Source organism: Solanum stenotomum, chromosome 7 (assembly GCF_019186545.1).
Source record: "Solanum stenotomum isolate F172 chromosome 7, ASM1918654v1, whole genome shotgun sequence".
Taxonomy (NCBI): domain Eukaryota; kingdom Viridiplantae; phylum Streptophyta; class Magnoliopsida; order Solanales; family Solanaceae; genus Solanum; species Solanum stenotomum.
In genome coordinates, this window is record NC_064288.1 from 61,105,250 (window position 1) to 61,119,059 (window position 13,810).

The 13,810-nt window shown below is 30.5% G+C and overlaps 2 protein-coding genes across 2 annotated transcripts; one reads left to right on the forward strand and one right to left on the reverse strand.

Annotated features, from left to right (window-relative positions):
* Positions 1-3,290: 3,290 nt before the first annotated feature.
* Positions 3,291-5,536, forward strand: LOC125870962 (pentatricopeptide repeat-containing protein At2g20540). The gene has a single exon (XM_049551519.1). The coding sequence runs from the start codon at positions 3,311-3,313 to the stop codon at positions 4,919-4,921; it is 1,611 nt and encodes a 536-aa protein (XP_049407476.1). The 5' UTR covers positions 3,291-3,310; the 3' UTR covers positions 4,922-5,536.
* A 5,525-nt stretch (positions 5,537-11,061) lies between these two features.
* Positions 11,062-12,159, reverse strand: LOC125871649 (putative F-box protein At1g32420). Its single transcript, XM_049552287.1, has one exon. The coding sequence runs from the start codon at positions 12,157-12,159 to the stop codon at positions 11,074-11,076; it is 1,086 nt and encodes a 361-aa protein (XP_049408244.1). The 3' UTR covers positions 11,062-11,073.
* Positions 12,160-13,810: the final 1,651 nt, after the last annotated feature.

Genomic DNA, 13,810 nt, shown 5'->3' on the forward strand with positions numbered 1-13,810 from the left:
TAAAAATAAATTTAACTCATTTTCAAAGTTAAATTGGATTAGATCAACTCAATATTTACTATTTAAAATTTAAATATTAAATACTATATAATAAGTTTTGCAAGTAACAACTTTTCTCATATTAATTTAATTAATAAATATAATTTTAAAACGCTAGTTCAAGTTCACATAATTTATTTGTCAAAAAAGTGAAACATGATAACGAATATAGAACGGGAGCAAAATATTTTTAACTTATGCTTTCCATATCCTACATATTAATTAATAATTAAGGGTAATTAATAAACTAATCTAACTTTGATTTTTCATCAATAATTTTCCTATTATAAATTATTCTCTCTATTAGTGCATTCTCCTCTATATTCTAGCATATATAAAAAGATTAGTGAAGTTGCTACTTCTTATATTCACTAAAATTTCTGCAATGGAAAAAATCAGTGCATCTTTTCGTTGTTCCATTTCTCTCATTGCTTATATTTTTGGTACGTATAAACCTATAATTGCTATTTACTTTTGTGATATATATATATATCGGTCTTTCCGAAAAGAATGACCGACAAGATAAAATTCTTTAACCATGAATAGATAAGGTGAGCTGTCCAAGTGCTTGTCCTTGTCTCCTTTGATGAGATTCTCTTTCTGTCTCTTTCTTTATGACGTAAGTGCTTATGTCTTTTGTTTTGTTTCTTTTGAATGTTTACATCTTTGCTTTTATCGCTGTTTGCTTACTCTGATTCATCGTCATTTGGTGAGTGTATATATATGTGTGTGTGTTTTCCTACAATTTCAATCGAAATTTTATTTTTTTAGAATTTTCCGATGATGGATTGGAGGCTGGATTTAACTTCTAATTATTTTGGATATCAGTGAATCTAGAAATTTGAATTTTGTATACCTTATATTTATCTTTATCGATTCTGACATAAACTCAAATACATTTATTAACAATGTTTAAATTGCATAGAGTTTATAAGGATTGAGAAGTTGTTTAACTTGAGTAAGAATTATATATTAGTAGTATGATTTATCTAGACTTGATTTTACTTTGTTTTGGTTAAAATTTTCTTGGAGGTCGAATGAATATTTAAATTGGAAGATTGTGTTGTTGGCAAAATATATTTGATATCTCAAAGGAATGAAAATCATTTTTCTTCTTGCAACTCCTACAATTAATTTTGGTAAAAAATGAGTATCGTCAAAACGTTTGAAGTAAATTCAATATGGTATACGTACTAAATTGTACAAATGACTTTTATGACATTTATTAGCCATAAATTAATTATTATTCCTTTATCTTGAGAATATAATTAAATAATAAAAGTATGTTTTTTCTATCAGCTTAAAGTTTTAAATGAGATTGTTACACACTTCATATGATATCAGAGTAGTTAGATCAAATCTCACCGTCATCCATATCAAAGAATTTCTACGTGCTTGATCCACATAAAAAATCAAGCGCACATGTGGGGAGGGGGGAGTAGAGAATATGTTATCTCTAACAACTTAAACTTTAGATGAAATAATCACACACTTCAACATTTTTTTGTCTCATTAATTTCCAAGATAAATTCTTGTGTTGAGTTCTATTTTTAAAAATCTTTGTTAGTTTCTGGTTTCTAGTTTTACACTAGAAAGACTTGTTGATGTATACAACTACACGGGATTATCCTTAAGGACAATATCTTTGACATACCTCAAGCTATGAGAATTTCAATAATCAAGTATTTTCTGCAAGATTTCCAACATGTGCGAGAGACGGATTGAACATCGAAAATTCAACTAGAAGTTTCCACACATATTTTGTGTCAAAATTATTGAGTTATAAATAATATATTGTTTTTATAACACTTCTAGTGTATATATCATTTTGCAGGTATTTTCATAATGACTCAAGTTCTGTCAACAAATGCTCAAACTGTATGCCCATATGAAGTTATTGATTTTGCTTGTTCAGAAGCAGAATTACCACATTGTCAATCACTTTGCCATATTGTATTTGGAGAAAATTTTGTTACTTCACAGTGTGTGGAGAAACAAAAAGGACAAGTTTTTTGTACTTGCTTCTACAAATATGACAAGCCAACATGTCCACCACCAAATGTAGATTAGAAAATTTACATATTTTTCTATGAATATTTTCATAATTATTAGACTATATGGATATGAGAAATTTGCATGTTTTACTTTTATTTAAAAAGATATATGGATCACGTTTGTGTTAGTTGATTAAAAATAAGTTATTGTAGAACGATTTTTACAGTTGAAACTGATGTTATTAATAAATGGTTATGTGTTTTAATAGAAGTGTTAAAATTGATAATAATGAGTTGATGTATATAATTCAATGAAGCTATATGTAATAATATAAATTTAAAGTGTGTATGTTCGGACCGTCTTCCATATCATTCGATAATATAGATTCACTAGTTACTTTAAGATTGCAGTACTTTTAAATCTTTAGGAAATTCTTTTTCTTAATACCTTTGTTCTCCTTTCATCCGGACCTATAGTAACATGATGATCCTGCTAATTCTCTATATAACTATCTAATTTTTCTTATACTATATAAAAAGGCCGATTTATCTTTTCTTTGACACTCTCAAACTAATCATCGATTTTCTAGATCATGAAGCTAGCTAGGACTGAAACAACTATCAACCAAGCTTAAGGTAATCTTTTAAGTTTGTTTATCTCTATTCTTTGTCTAACCAGATTTGTTGACGTCTACGCGTTATTGTCTTGTTGAGTATGAGTATATTTGTAGGGATTAGTTATAAGTGAATCTACATATTATATTATACAAAAATTAGCTATTTATGTATTTGTTATATCATCCTCTAAGGTTTCTAAATTACAACTTACATACCAAATTAATTTTATATATCAATAATTTATTTCCTAATCAATTATCAAAAGGGAAAATGCATAAGTACCCTCAATTTATGCCCAAAATCCCTGAGACACACCTAACATTTACTAAGGTCCTATTACTCCTCAAACTTATTTTATTTATAATTTTCTACCCCTTTTTGGTCTACGTGACACTATCTTGTGGGTCCAGCGCGTGTTGACAATTTCTTCAAGGATAGTGCCACGTAGGCCGAAAAGGAGTAGAAAATTAATTGAAAAATAAGTTCGGAGTAACAAGACCTTAGTAAAGATTAGGTGTGTCTCAGGGATTTCGGGCATAGGCTGAGGCTACTTATGCATTTTCTCTTATCAAAACATATCATAAGCTAGGTAAAATTTAATACTCGCATAACCTCCAGTGTTCTTACTCTTGAGCCAGACACAAACAGGTAGAGAAATCATGAACATGAAATTTGGATTTTTAACAGCCAATGGACTGGAAGATATGTTTATACCTGTGTTGAAGAACTGCAAGAGCACAAGTTTTTTGAAGAAAATTCATGCCCAAATTGTCAAATTTTCTCTTTCACAGAGTAGTTACTTGGTAACCAAAATGGTTGAGATTTGTGACAAAAATGGAGAAATAGAATATGCAAAATTGCTATTCAAACAAGTTGAAGATCCAAATAACTATTTATACAACTCAATAATCAGAGCTTATACACATAAACATAGATATATTTCATGTATCAACGTGTATAAGCAAATGATGATATGTACAATTTCTCCCGATGAATATACGTATCCATTTGTTATTAGATCATGTAGTGCAATTTTGCGTGTTGATGTAGGTGAACAATTTCATGTTCATGTATGGAAGTTTGGGTTGTATTGTAGTAATGTGATAGCGAATTCGTTATTGGATATGTATGTTAAATGTGATCGAATGAGGGATGCACATATGGTGTTTGATGAAATGTCTGATAGAGATGTGATTTCATGGAATAGTTTAATTTGTGGACATGTAAGGTTGCGTCAAGTGAGGAAGGCGAGAGCATTGTTTGATGTAATGCCGGTTAAGAGTATTGTTTCTTGGACTGCTATGATTTCGGGGTACACGAAAACGGGGTGTTATGGAGATGCTTTGGATGTTTTTAGGAGGATGCAAATGGTTGGTGTGAAACCGGATTGGATTAGTTTGGTTTCAGTTTTACCTGCTTGTGCGCAACTTGGAGCGCTTGAGTTAGGGAAGTGGATTCATTTCTATGCGGAGAAATATGGGTATTTGAGGAAGACTTCTGTTTGTAATGCGTTGATGGAAATGTACGCGAAATGTGGAAGTGTAAACGAGGCTTGGCAGTTGTTTAATCAGATGTCTGAAAGAGATGTGATCTCCTGGAGTACGATGATTGGAGGCCTAGCGAATCATGGTAGAGCTCAAGAAGCGTTGAAGCTGTTTCATGAAATGCAGAGGTCTGCTGTTGAACCGAATGAGATCACATTCGTTGGTCTTCTATGTGCTTGTGCGCATGCTGGTCTTTGTGATGACGGTTTGAGGTACTTTGATTCCATGAAAAACGATTACAACATAGAGCCCGGGATAGAGCATTATGGTTGTCTGGTTGATATTCTTGGGCGTACAGGACGGCTTGAACGAGCTCTTGCAATCATCAAGACCATGCCGGTTAAGCCTGACTCTGCTATATGGGGTTCTCTGTTGAGTTCTTGCAGAACTCATCGCAATCTTGAAATAGCAGTTATAGCAATGGAACATCTGTTAGAGCTCGAACCTGAAGATACAGGGAACTACATTCTACTCGCTAACATTTATGCAGATCTCGGAAAATGGGATGGTGTATCAAGGATGCGGAAGTTCATTAGAAGTAAAAGCATGAAGAAAACACCGGGCTGCAGTCTGATTGAGATAAACAGTTTGGTCCAAGAATTTCTATCAGGTGATAATTCGAAACCATTCTCAAAAGATATCCATGAGGTGCTAGAGCTATTGGCCTTACATCAAAGCAAAGAAAATGATCTAGTTGATACAACGCTCGAGTACTTAAGTCCATGAATATATCGAGGAGAAGTTGTCATTCTGAGTGCATACACTCTTTTCTTGTTCAAGTTTTTAACACATTCGTTATGTGTGGAAGTTCCAGGAGGAGTAATTCAGATTTGTGGGATAAGCAAAGACGGGACGATGAACTAGAAAGCACATATGTGAGCCTGGAAGTCTAGGCCAGACACGCAACAGAGTTCGATGGTGTTCTATTTACATAAGAAAACATGCCTGAAATGCGATTCTATGGATACAAATTTCACTGATTTCCCTGGCATTGGTGACAAAGGTACATACTGCATCTTTATGAGTAAACATAGGATTGAACCACTAGCAATCCACATACAATCTACTAGTAAACAACGAGCAGGTCATTGTCGACATGTCTGCTTGCCCCTGTGAATGCATCATCAATCATCTCACCAATTGACCTGCCAATGACAATGTGTTGATCTTCTGGTTCTTACTTGTCTTTGTTCTATCACTGAGCATGATTTCCGAGCCTCTGATCGATGTTATTCGTATAAGAAGAAGGCGATAAGGGCAATTTCGGAAGTGAAATCGAAGCTTTTGCCAGAGAAAGAGAAATCACCTCAGAGGAATCTATATATGTTGCTGAAGCCCAAACCACAGGTCACTCCTTAGTTCTGTTTTAGTGTAAAACAAATTATTGTTTATGTGATACTATATCCGTTTTAGTCCGTTTTAAAAAGAATAATTTATTTATATTTAGAATCAATTTAACTTTAAACTCTTCATGTCTGATTGGACTATGACTCACACCTAATTTGCCTCTTAAAGAAACTTCCTCTATTTTCTCTCGAGGGACAATGAGAATCGAACTCATACCAGTACTTTGACGTGAATAATTTTTTGTTCAAAATCAATAACTTTATCTTTGAATTTCAACAATAAAACATACAATTTAACACCTAAGTATACCTCAAATAAGATCAAATTTGAAACATAACACGATAAATAATTACTTGCATTCGATATTTGCTCCACATCAATCAATTTAATCCTGTCGATTTAATTTTTTAAAATTAAAGTCCGTCTTGTGATGACGTGGAGTTTGACAAGTCGTCTTGTGAATAGTGTCTCTTTGAAAAAATATATTTTACTTGTAAATAATGTAATTACGTATTTTCTGTTATTGCATATAACTTAAACTCTTATTTCTATATATGGAATCCTAATACAAATCAATCCCAAATCATTAACTAAAAGGAAAAAAGAAATCCTTTTCCTTCACTAAAACAATTTCTTCAAAAATCCTATTTTTCTTAAAAGAATTATTTTCCTTTTATAAATTAATTAACTTATACGAAAAAAAACCCTAATAGAAAGCCCTTTCAATATTTATATTTCTACGCCACACTTCTCCAACAGCAGCAAATATTAGATATTAGACATAATGTCAAAAAAGAAATCCACTAATAGTGTTCCACGTGCTAGCCTAGTTTGCATTCTTACTAGACTTTCCGTTAAATCTTTGTTACGTTTTCAATCTGTTTCTACGTCATGGAATGCTATAATCTCTACATATGAATTCAAGAAAACGATTCTTGATCAATCCAACGCGTTAGGACGTGTAAAGTGCTTGTCATCACAAGGATGTAGTTGGGATGAATTCAAGTTTATAAACTTAGAATATCCCAACGTTACAATAGAGGGGCAAGAATTTCCACTAAAAGGATTCGAAAATGCTAATGTCTTATGCTCATATAATGGATTGGTACTATTAAAGAACCCTAGAGCTTTTAAGAAGTTTGTTTTGTGGAATCCATCGACTAGACAATGCCAAGAGCTAGCATCATGTTCACATGTGAAGAAATATGTATTTCCTCGTGCTTGTGGGTTGTGTTATGACTCTACTACAGATGATTGCAAGGTTATATTGATTTATAACTCGTTTTATGTTGTTTGCTCGAACGGGAATTATTGGAGGAAGCAAACAAATCTCCCTATATTAAAGCAAGTTCTTCCTACTATAGAACAAGAAACTAAATTTTGTTCATATGAATGGGCTGAAGGTGTTAATGTTGAGGGTTGTGTATATTGGTCTTTGCATCGAAAACTTCGTAAATTTGACTTGAACGTAAGTAAAAATTCTACAATTATATATTTTGATGTGAAATCAGACGAACTGAAGATACTTCCAAAACCAAATTTCATACGTAGTAATGATGAGTGGTTTCGTTTGACTAATGTGAAAGATTGTCTTAGTTTATACGGTGGCATGACAAGTAGTGACAATTTTGACCTAGACATTTGGACCATAGACGTAGATGGTTGGAAATGGTTAATGAAACTTTGCAACGTACCAACGATATGTTGCAAACATTATTTTATTACACATACTAAGTTTTTGTGTTGCAAGGAGAATGGTGAATTGATATTTGTTGGACCAGGGCATCAAAATGTTTCCATTTATAATCCTAAACAACAACAATTTGTTAAAAAAGAGTATTTATATTGTGATGCAACATGTTTGGATAGCTTATGTTTTCCTAAAATCAGTGTCAAGAAGAACAAGAGGAAGAGGAAGTAGCTCACTCACTTCTAGATTCAAGAAGAAGACAAATTTATCGAAAGGGATGGCGATAGAGCAGGACAGGGTGAGGTAGGTTAACTCTTTCCTTGTTAGGGTTTGTTTCGTCATGTCTTATTTCGTTTAAGTTATTGTCTTAGTAAGTGTTGTCATGTCCTGTTTAGTCACTTAACCCTTTATTTAAGTATTTTTTGTTTTTGTTATTATGGTTAAATACTTAATTCTTTATCTTTTTTATGTCATTTTCAACTTTTTTTTCTTATTTTTTTGCAGTTTTTAAATTTATTAGTTCTACAAATGTTGATCCATTTTGATTTTGAGGTTACTTATTTTAACTACCATGATTAATCATAGTGTAATATCAATGTGTGTATATATATATATATATATATATATAGTACTCTTATGTAAAATATAAATTGGTCACTTGGCATCTTAGTTTTCCAATTAGTATTGATTTAGTGATGAAATTATTTTAATAAAACTCACTTAGTTTTCCAATTAGTATTGATTTAGTGGTGAAATTAATTTGACAAAAGTCATTTGATTTGATTCAATATTTAGAATTCATTTGGAACAAGTGGCAAAGTTGTAGCAGCAAAGGTTAAAGGAGATAGAGTTGCATTTTAGGAATCGTAAACCAATCTATGGTTGGTCATATCAACTCGTAGATTGACACATTTCTATATTTAGTAACAATTTAATTTTAAAATGCCTATTTTATTTTTATGAAATGATTTATAGCCACACAAATATTGAAAATATGTCCTTCTTTCTTAAATTTCGAGTCAAATCAAACTATATTAAATAAATTAAGACGAAAGAATGGAGATTTTTGTGTCGTACTAAATAATAAATATATTGCATAGCGGCCAATACACAATAAATAATATCTCTCATCATATGATGAATTAGGTGTCCCATGACGGTCTATGAGTCTTTTTTCCATGCCACCAAATTTGCATCATTTGGAATTCAGAGTAAAATGTTATGACTATTTTACCAGAAACTATCCTAACGTCTTCTAGAACTAAAATCAAACTATATAACTCTTATTATTTGATATGATAAAATTTTACGTCTTCTAGAACTAAAATCCAAACTATATAACTCTTATTATTTGATATAATAAAATTTCTCATATTTGCATAAATATAAGCACTCACATAAGATGCCAAATAATTTTGTGTAATCAAACATTTTTTCCATAACTCTAAACTGTACACTTTCTAAGCAATTTTCAAATATTGAATTTCTAACGCGAATCATGAATTCTATTCAAGAAATATTTTTTCATAATAAGTTTAATAATATTATAGCATATATACAAATTTAAAAACAGACAAAAATAATTAATATTGATTTAACTAAAAATTAAAAAATGTTTGTCAAGTAAATTCTCCTCTATTTATATATTGGTCAACATAATATATTGTTTTAATTACTTGTCATTAAGAAAATCTCTAGTATTAAATATTTCAGTTACTACAATTAAGTACAACCTCCTAAATTGTAGTATAAAAAAATGATTGAACTGACTATTTTATTCACTAAAAAATATTCATCAATGGAAAACTTTGGTGTCTATTCTATTTTTCTCATTACTTACATTTATGGTATGTACACAATTATTATAATTTCTATTTGCTTTTCAACTTGAACCATAATTGTTTTCTCATTGGTGTCAAGTTTCTTTTTCATTGCACTAAAATTTAAAAAAAAAAAAAACTTTTTTCTTCATTGATTTTTTCCTTCTTGTGATTTTTGTATTCTTACACTAATTAAAGAGAAAGCGATCGATCATATTATAAATAAAACTATAGAAGATCAAGATTTAAATTCTCGATCCATTGATTTTGTATTTCAATGCTATGGACAAATTTTCTTAATATTTATTATTTTTATTTTTGCAGCTATGTTGATAATGACACAAATGCCCTTAACAAATGGGATTGTATGTGAAACAGAACTTCAAATTGCTTGCAAGGATGGAAATGTATTATATTGTGGCTCCCTATGTTACGATAAATATGGAGAAAATTATATGTCAACAGAGTGTGTGGAGAAAATTGTAGGTTACCCTATGTGTGTGTGTGTTTACAAGAGTGAGTATGGTTGTCCACCAAACCAAAAATAATATTAGAAATTGTATAATTTTTTTTCCAAAAAAGATTATCATGATAATATTTATCTTTATCAGATTATATAATTTATAAAGAGATGTTGAGAAAACCACTTTATAGTTTTAGTTTGATTGTTATTTTTCATGTCTTAAGTTGAATTTGTTAATTATATTTTGATTTTTTACTTGTTTAATATTGACTTGACACTTAACTTGTTCAATATTGACTTGCACATGACTTTATGGAGTAATAAATAGAATGACAATTTTAGTACATCACTTTTCGAATATAATAAATTCAATTATTTGAAAAATGCATTCAGAAGTGAATATTGTTAAACTAGATAATTATATTTTGAAATTTTAAATTAAATAAATACATTTTAAATATAGTGGATATGTAAAAGTGGACGGAGGGAGTCATATTTTTTTTACGTAGTTTTCAAATGTATAAATTTTATTTTAAAAATATAAAGATTATATATTCAAATCCATGGTTTAAATAGAAAAAATTGACTCTCAAAATACGAACTATACTACATAAATTGAGACTTAGTATATATGATTTTAAAAATCTTTTCAAAGCAACAGATAAATAAGAATACTACACATATCATGTTGTAATTTTTCAAAATATTTTGATTAGACAAATTAAAAGGTTAGATCACAAATATTTTTCACAATTATGAGACTGAAGACAAAAAATGTTTAGACTTTGACTTTTTCCTTATTTTTTTTTTTTTACTCAATAGAGTTCTGAATCTTTTTCATTATGTTTTGTCTTCCACTTTTATTATATAGTTTTCAATAAGATTATTAAATAATAGTTTTCAATAGTACTTTATCTTATGCAATTTTCTATCATGATTTATGAACGATTGGTTTGAAGCGATCCTATATTTTGTACTGATGCATATTCAATAATATAAATATTGATTCTCTGTTCAAGTAAAATGTGACGAATTTTGAATATTTGTTAAGGGGGCTTGAAACATAAAAGTATAGTTCTTAGGATTTAAACTTGCAATCTTAAGGTGAATTTTGAACTCACTAAACCACTGAGTCGACGACCCTCTAGTCTTGTAATGAGGAGATTCAAAATCTATATATACACATTTAAAAACATATATCTTATATATACAATATAATTTTTTGCCGAGAGGATTCGGGTGAATACCCTGACACCCTCCTAGATTCGAATCATTCTTACATTTTCAATCCGTTTCAAAACCATGGAGAGCTATAACATCCAATGGAGTTTCAACCCGTTTCAAAGCCATGGAGAGCTATGATATTCAACGGAGAAATAATAGATAGTAACAACATCAAATCAAATCAGTCGTTATATCTAATAAATTTAACCATCAAAACAAACAATACGATTCAATATAATAGGTCACAATCATCCAAACAAGCTGTAACTATATATAATATATAACTTATACTATTATAACAAGGAAATCATAACATAAAATTAAAATAGGAAGATTACAAGTCCAAATATCTTAAAATTCTTAAACTTGGTGATGAGAATACACTTTCTGCAAAACAAAAAACATCGTAAATACAACCCTTTTCTGGTAACTGCTGAATTTTCAAATATTTCCAACTATTTTTCCTAATATCATAAATATATAATGCCGAAAAATACGATTCTGACACGATAAATACAATCTCTCCATCACAAGAATTGCAAATTTCTTTACTAGTATAATAACCCAACTCAACTTCTTGAGTAAAGCGAATGATATGTCTCCTCCATCGAGAATTTCTTAAAATCCACAAATTCTCTTCACCAAACAACTTTGAATTGTTCACGACTCCTAATTTTCCATTCACATCTATCAGATTGTAATCCCCGAAATTATTAGAACCAAAATTCTTCCATAATTTGATAATTCTAAACTTTTCACCTTTAACATCAAATGCAACAATAGCCTTATTAATCTTGTAATCCAACATATAGATAACTCCGTTGACACAAACTCTTCGATTAAAAGAGGGGACAAAATCAACCGTACTTTCAATCTCTCTCCATTCTTCGTCTATACTTAATGTGAATACCCAATTTTTTGTGGGCCTACTTCCTCTCTTAAATTCTTGTGTCATCAATACTTTATATTTTTTTTCTTCGGGTTCATAACCTAATGAATAATTATACATTAAAGGATCAATTGTGCTTCCACATCTTCTTAGATTGGGAAGACGTATTACTTCCCTTGTACTCGGATTCCAAATTCTAGGGGTTTCCACATTATCTTTCCACATGCAAAACAAACCATTAGCATACATTACATAATCATAACGATTATTAGGGTTCCATTTATAGTTTTTTCCATCTTCGTTTCGCTCAATTGTGTAAAAACCTTCTATTTTTCGTAATAGGAATTTTGTTCCACCATCACGAATCATAGAACGACGGTGATGAATATCTACGAATTCTGATTCCAACATAAGAGAATAGATTATTTTCGAAACGCATCTGAATTGCACCAACGACTTGACAGGAAGCCATGAAAATATTTCGAAAATTATTTCTTCGGGAAAAATAGGATTTCTTGTATTAGGTTTCATCGCGTATGAGTAGAAGGAGGCTGAATTAGCAATAAATTAAACAAACCTGTGTCAATTAAAATACCCTTAACCAATTTGAAAAATATTTCTGAGTAGCAATTAATGTTTAACCAATTTTTTTTTTTTTAAAAATGTTTCTCACTTTATTAAATAAAAGGGATATTAATTTGCATAAATCAATCCTTTTTTATTTGGTAATTAAGTTTATTATTTGGCACCGTTTGTTTATTCCTAGTATAAACCATATTAAAGGAAATTAAAGAATCCTTTTTCTTTTCCATCTCTTATACTCCCTCTCTCCGTCCCTTTTTACTTGTTTATGTCTGACTTGACATATGCTTTAAAAAACAATAAATAGAGGGTTGATTTTATATATCATCCCAATAAGTATAAGTCATCTAAATATTGAAAAATGAATAAATTTAATAGCAAAGTTGATGACTACAAGGTTATAATAATGATGTATGGCTCGTTTTATTGTGTCTACTCATTGAATAACAATTCCCGGGACATTGTGTCGAAATTCTACAATTATATATTTTGACATTAAGTCAGATGAATTGAAAAAGCTCCCAACGCGTAAAGAATCGAACATATGGATCATGGATCATCTATAATACTAAACGACAACAATTTATTGCTAGTGTAAGTGATTACGAGAATGTGTAATTTCTTCCCATAGCCTCAATATGTTTGGATAATTTATAGGTTAAAACCGAGTTATTATCACTTAAAGTCGGCATTTTAAAATCCATAATCCGAAATACTGAGTTGCAATATCACAAAATCATTGAAACAAAAACAAATAGAAACAAAATAAAAATATGAATGAGAAGAATAATACTAATTAAAGACAACGTACATTACCAAACTTAACTATCAAAGAACGTGGTGTAGTGGATGGCTGCTCCTCTTCACTAAAGATCTCGGATTCAAGCCCTAGGTATGAAAAAATCCTTGATAGGGAGCGCCCCAAATAGGGCCTCGGACTCCAATAAGGATATCAGACACCATGTGGGAAAAAAAAAGACATTAATTTAATTTTATCTAGGAAAACATAAGCTATCCAAACATGTTACATCTTGAGAAAACAACATAAACTCATGATAATTCAATTTATAAGATTTCGTAATAAATCTTTGTCTTCGATATTATAAATTGAAAGATCATGATGAATATCATCCATTAATCTACAAAAGATAATTTCACCATTTCCCGTGCAACACAAAGGATGAGTTCGCATTACTAAATGATATTCCTCCATAGATAATATTCCTCGAACGTCGCAAAAAGGCTTCGTTACCAATCTCCATCTATCTTGTTCCATGATCCAGATGTTCGATTTCATATTAAACTTCTTAACGTTGTATTAACCAAGACAACCTTTCAAAACACATGGAAGGAGCCAATGATCATTATATAAATCCGGTGGTGGAAGTGGAATCTCCTTTAACTCGTCTGACTTTACATCAAAATATATGATTGTACATGATTTACCAACATTAATCTCATCAAGTTTCCACAATAGAGACCAATATACACAACCTTCAATGCTAATACCTCGACTAATACCTCGATTCCAATAACAAGATCTTAGTAATTCAATATTAGGGAGGCGTATGGGATTTGTTTTTATCATCCAAGAACGTGT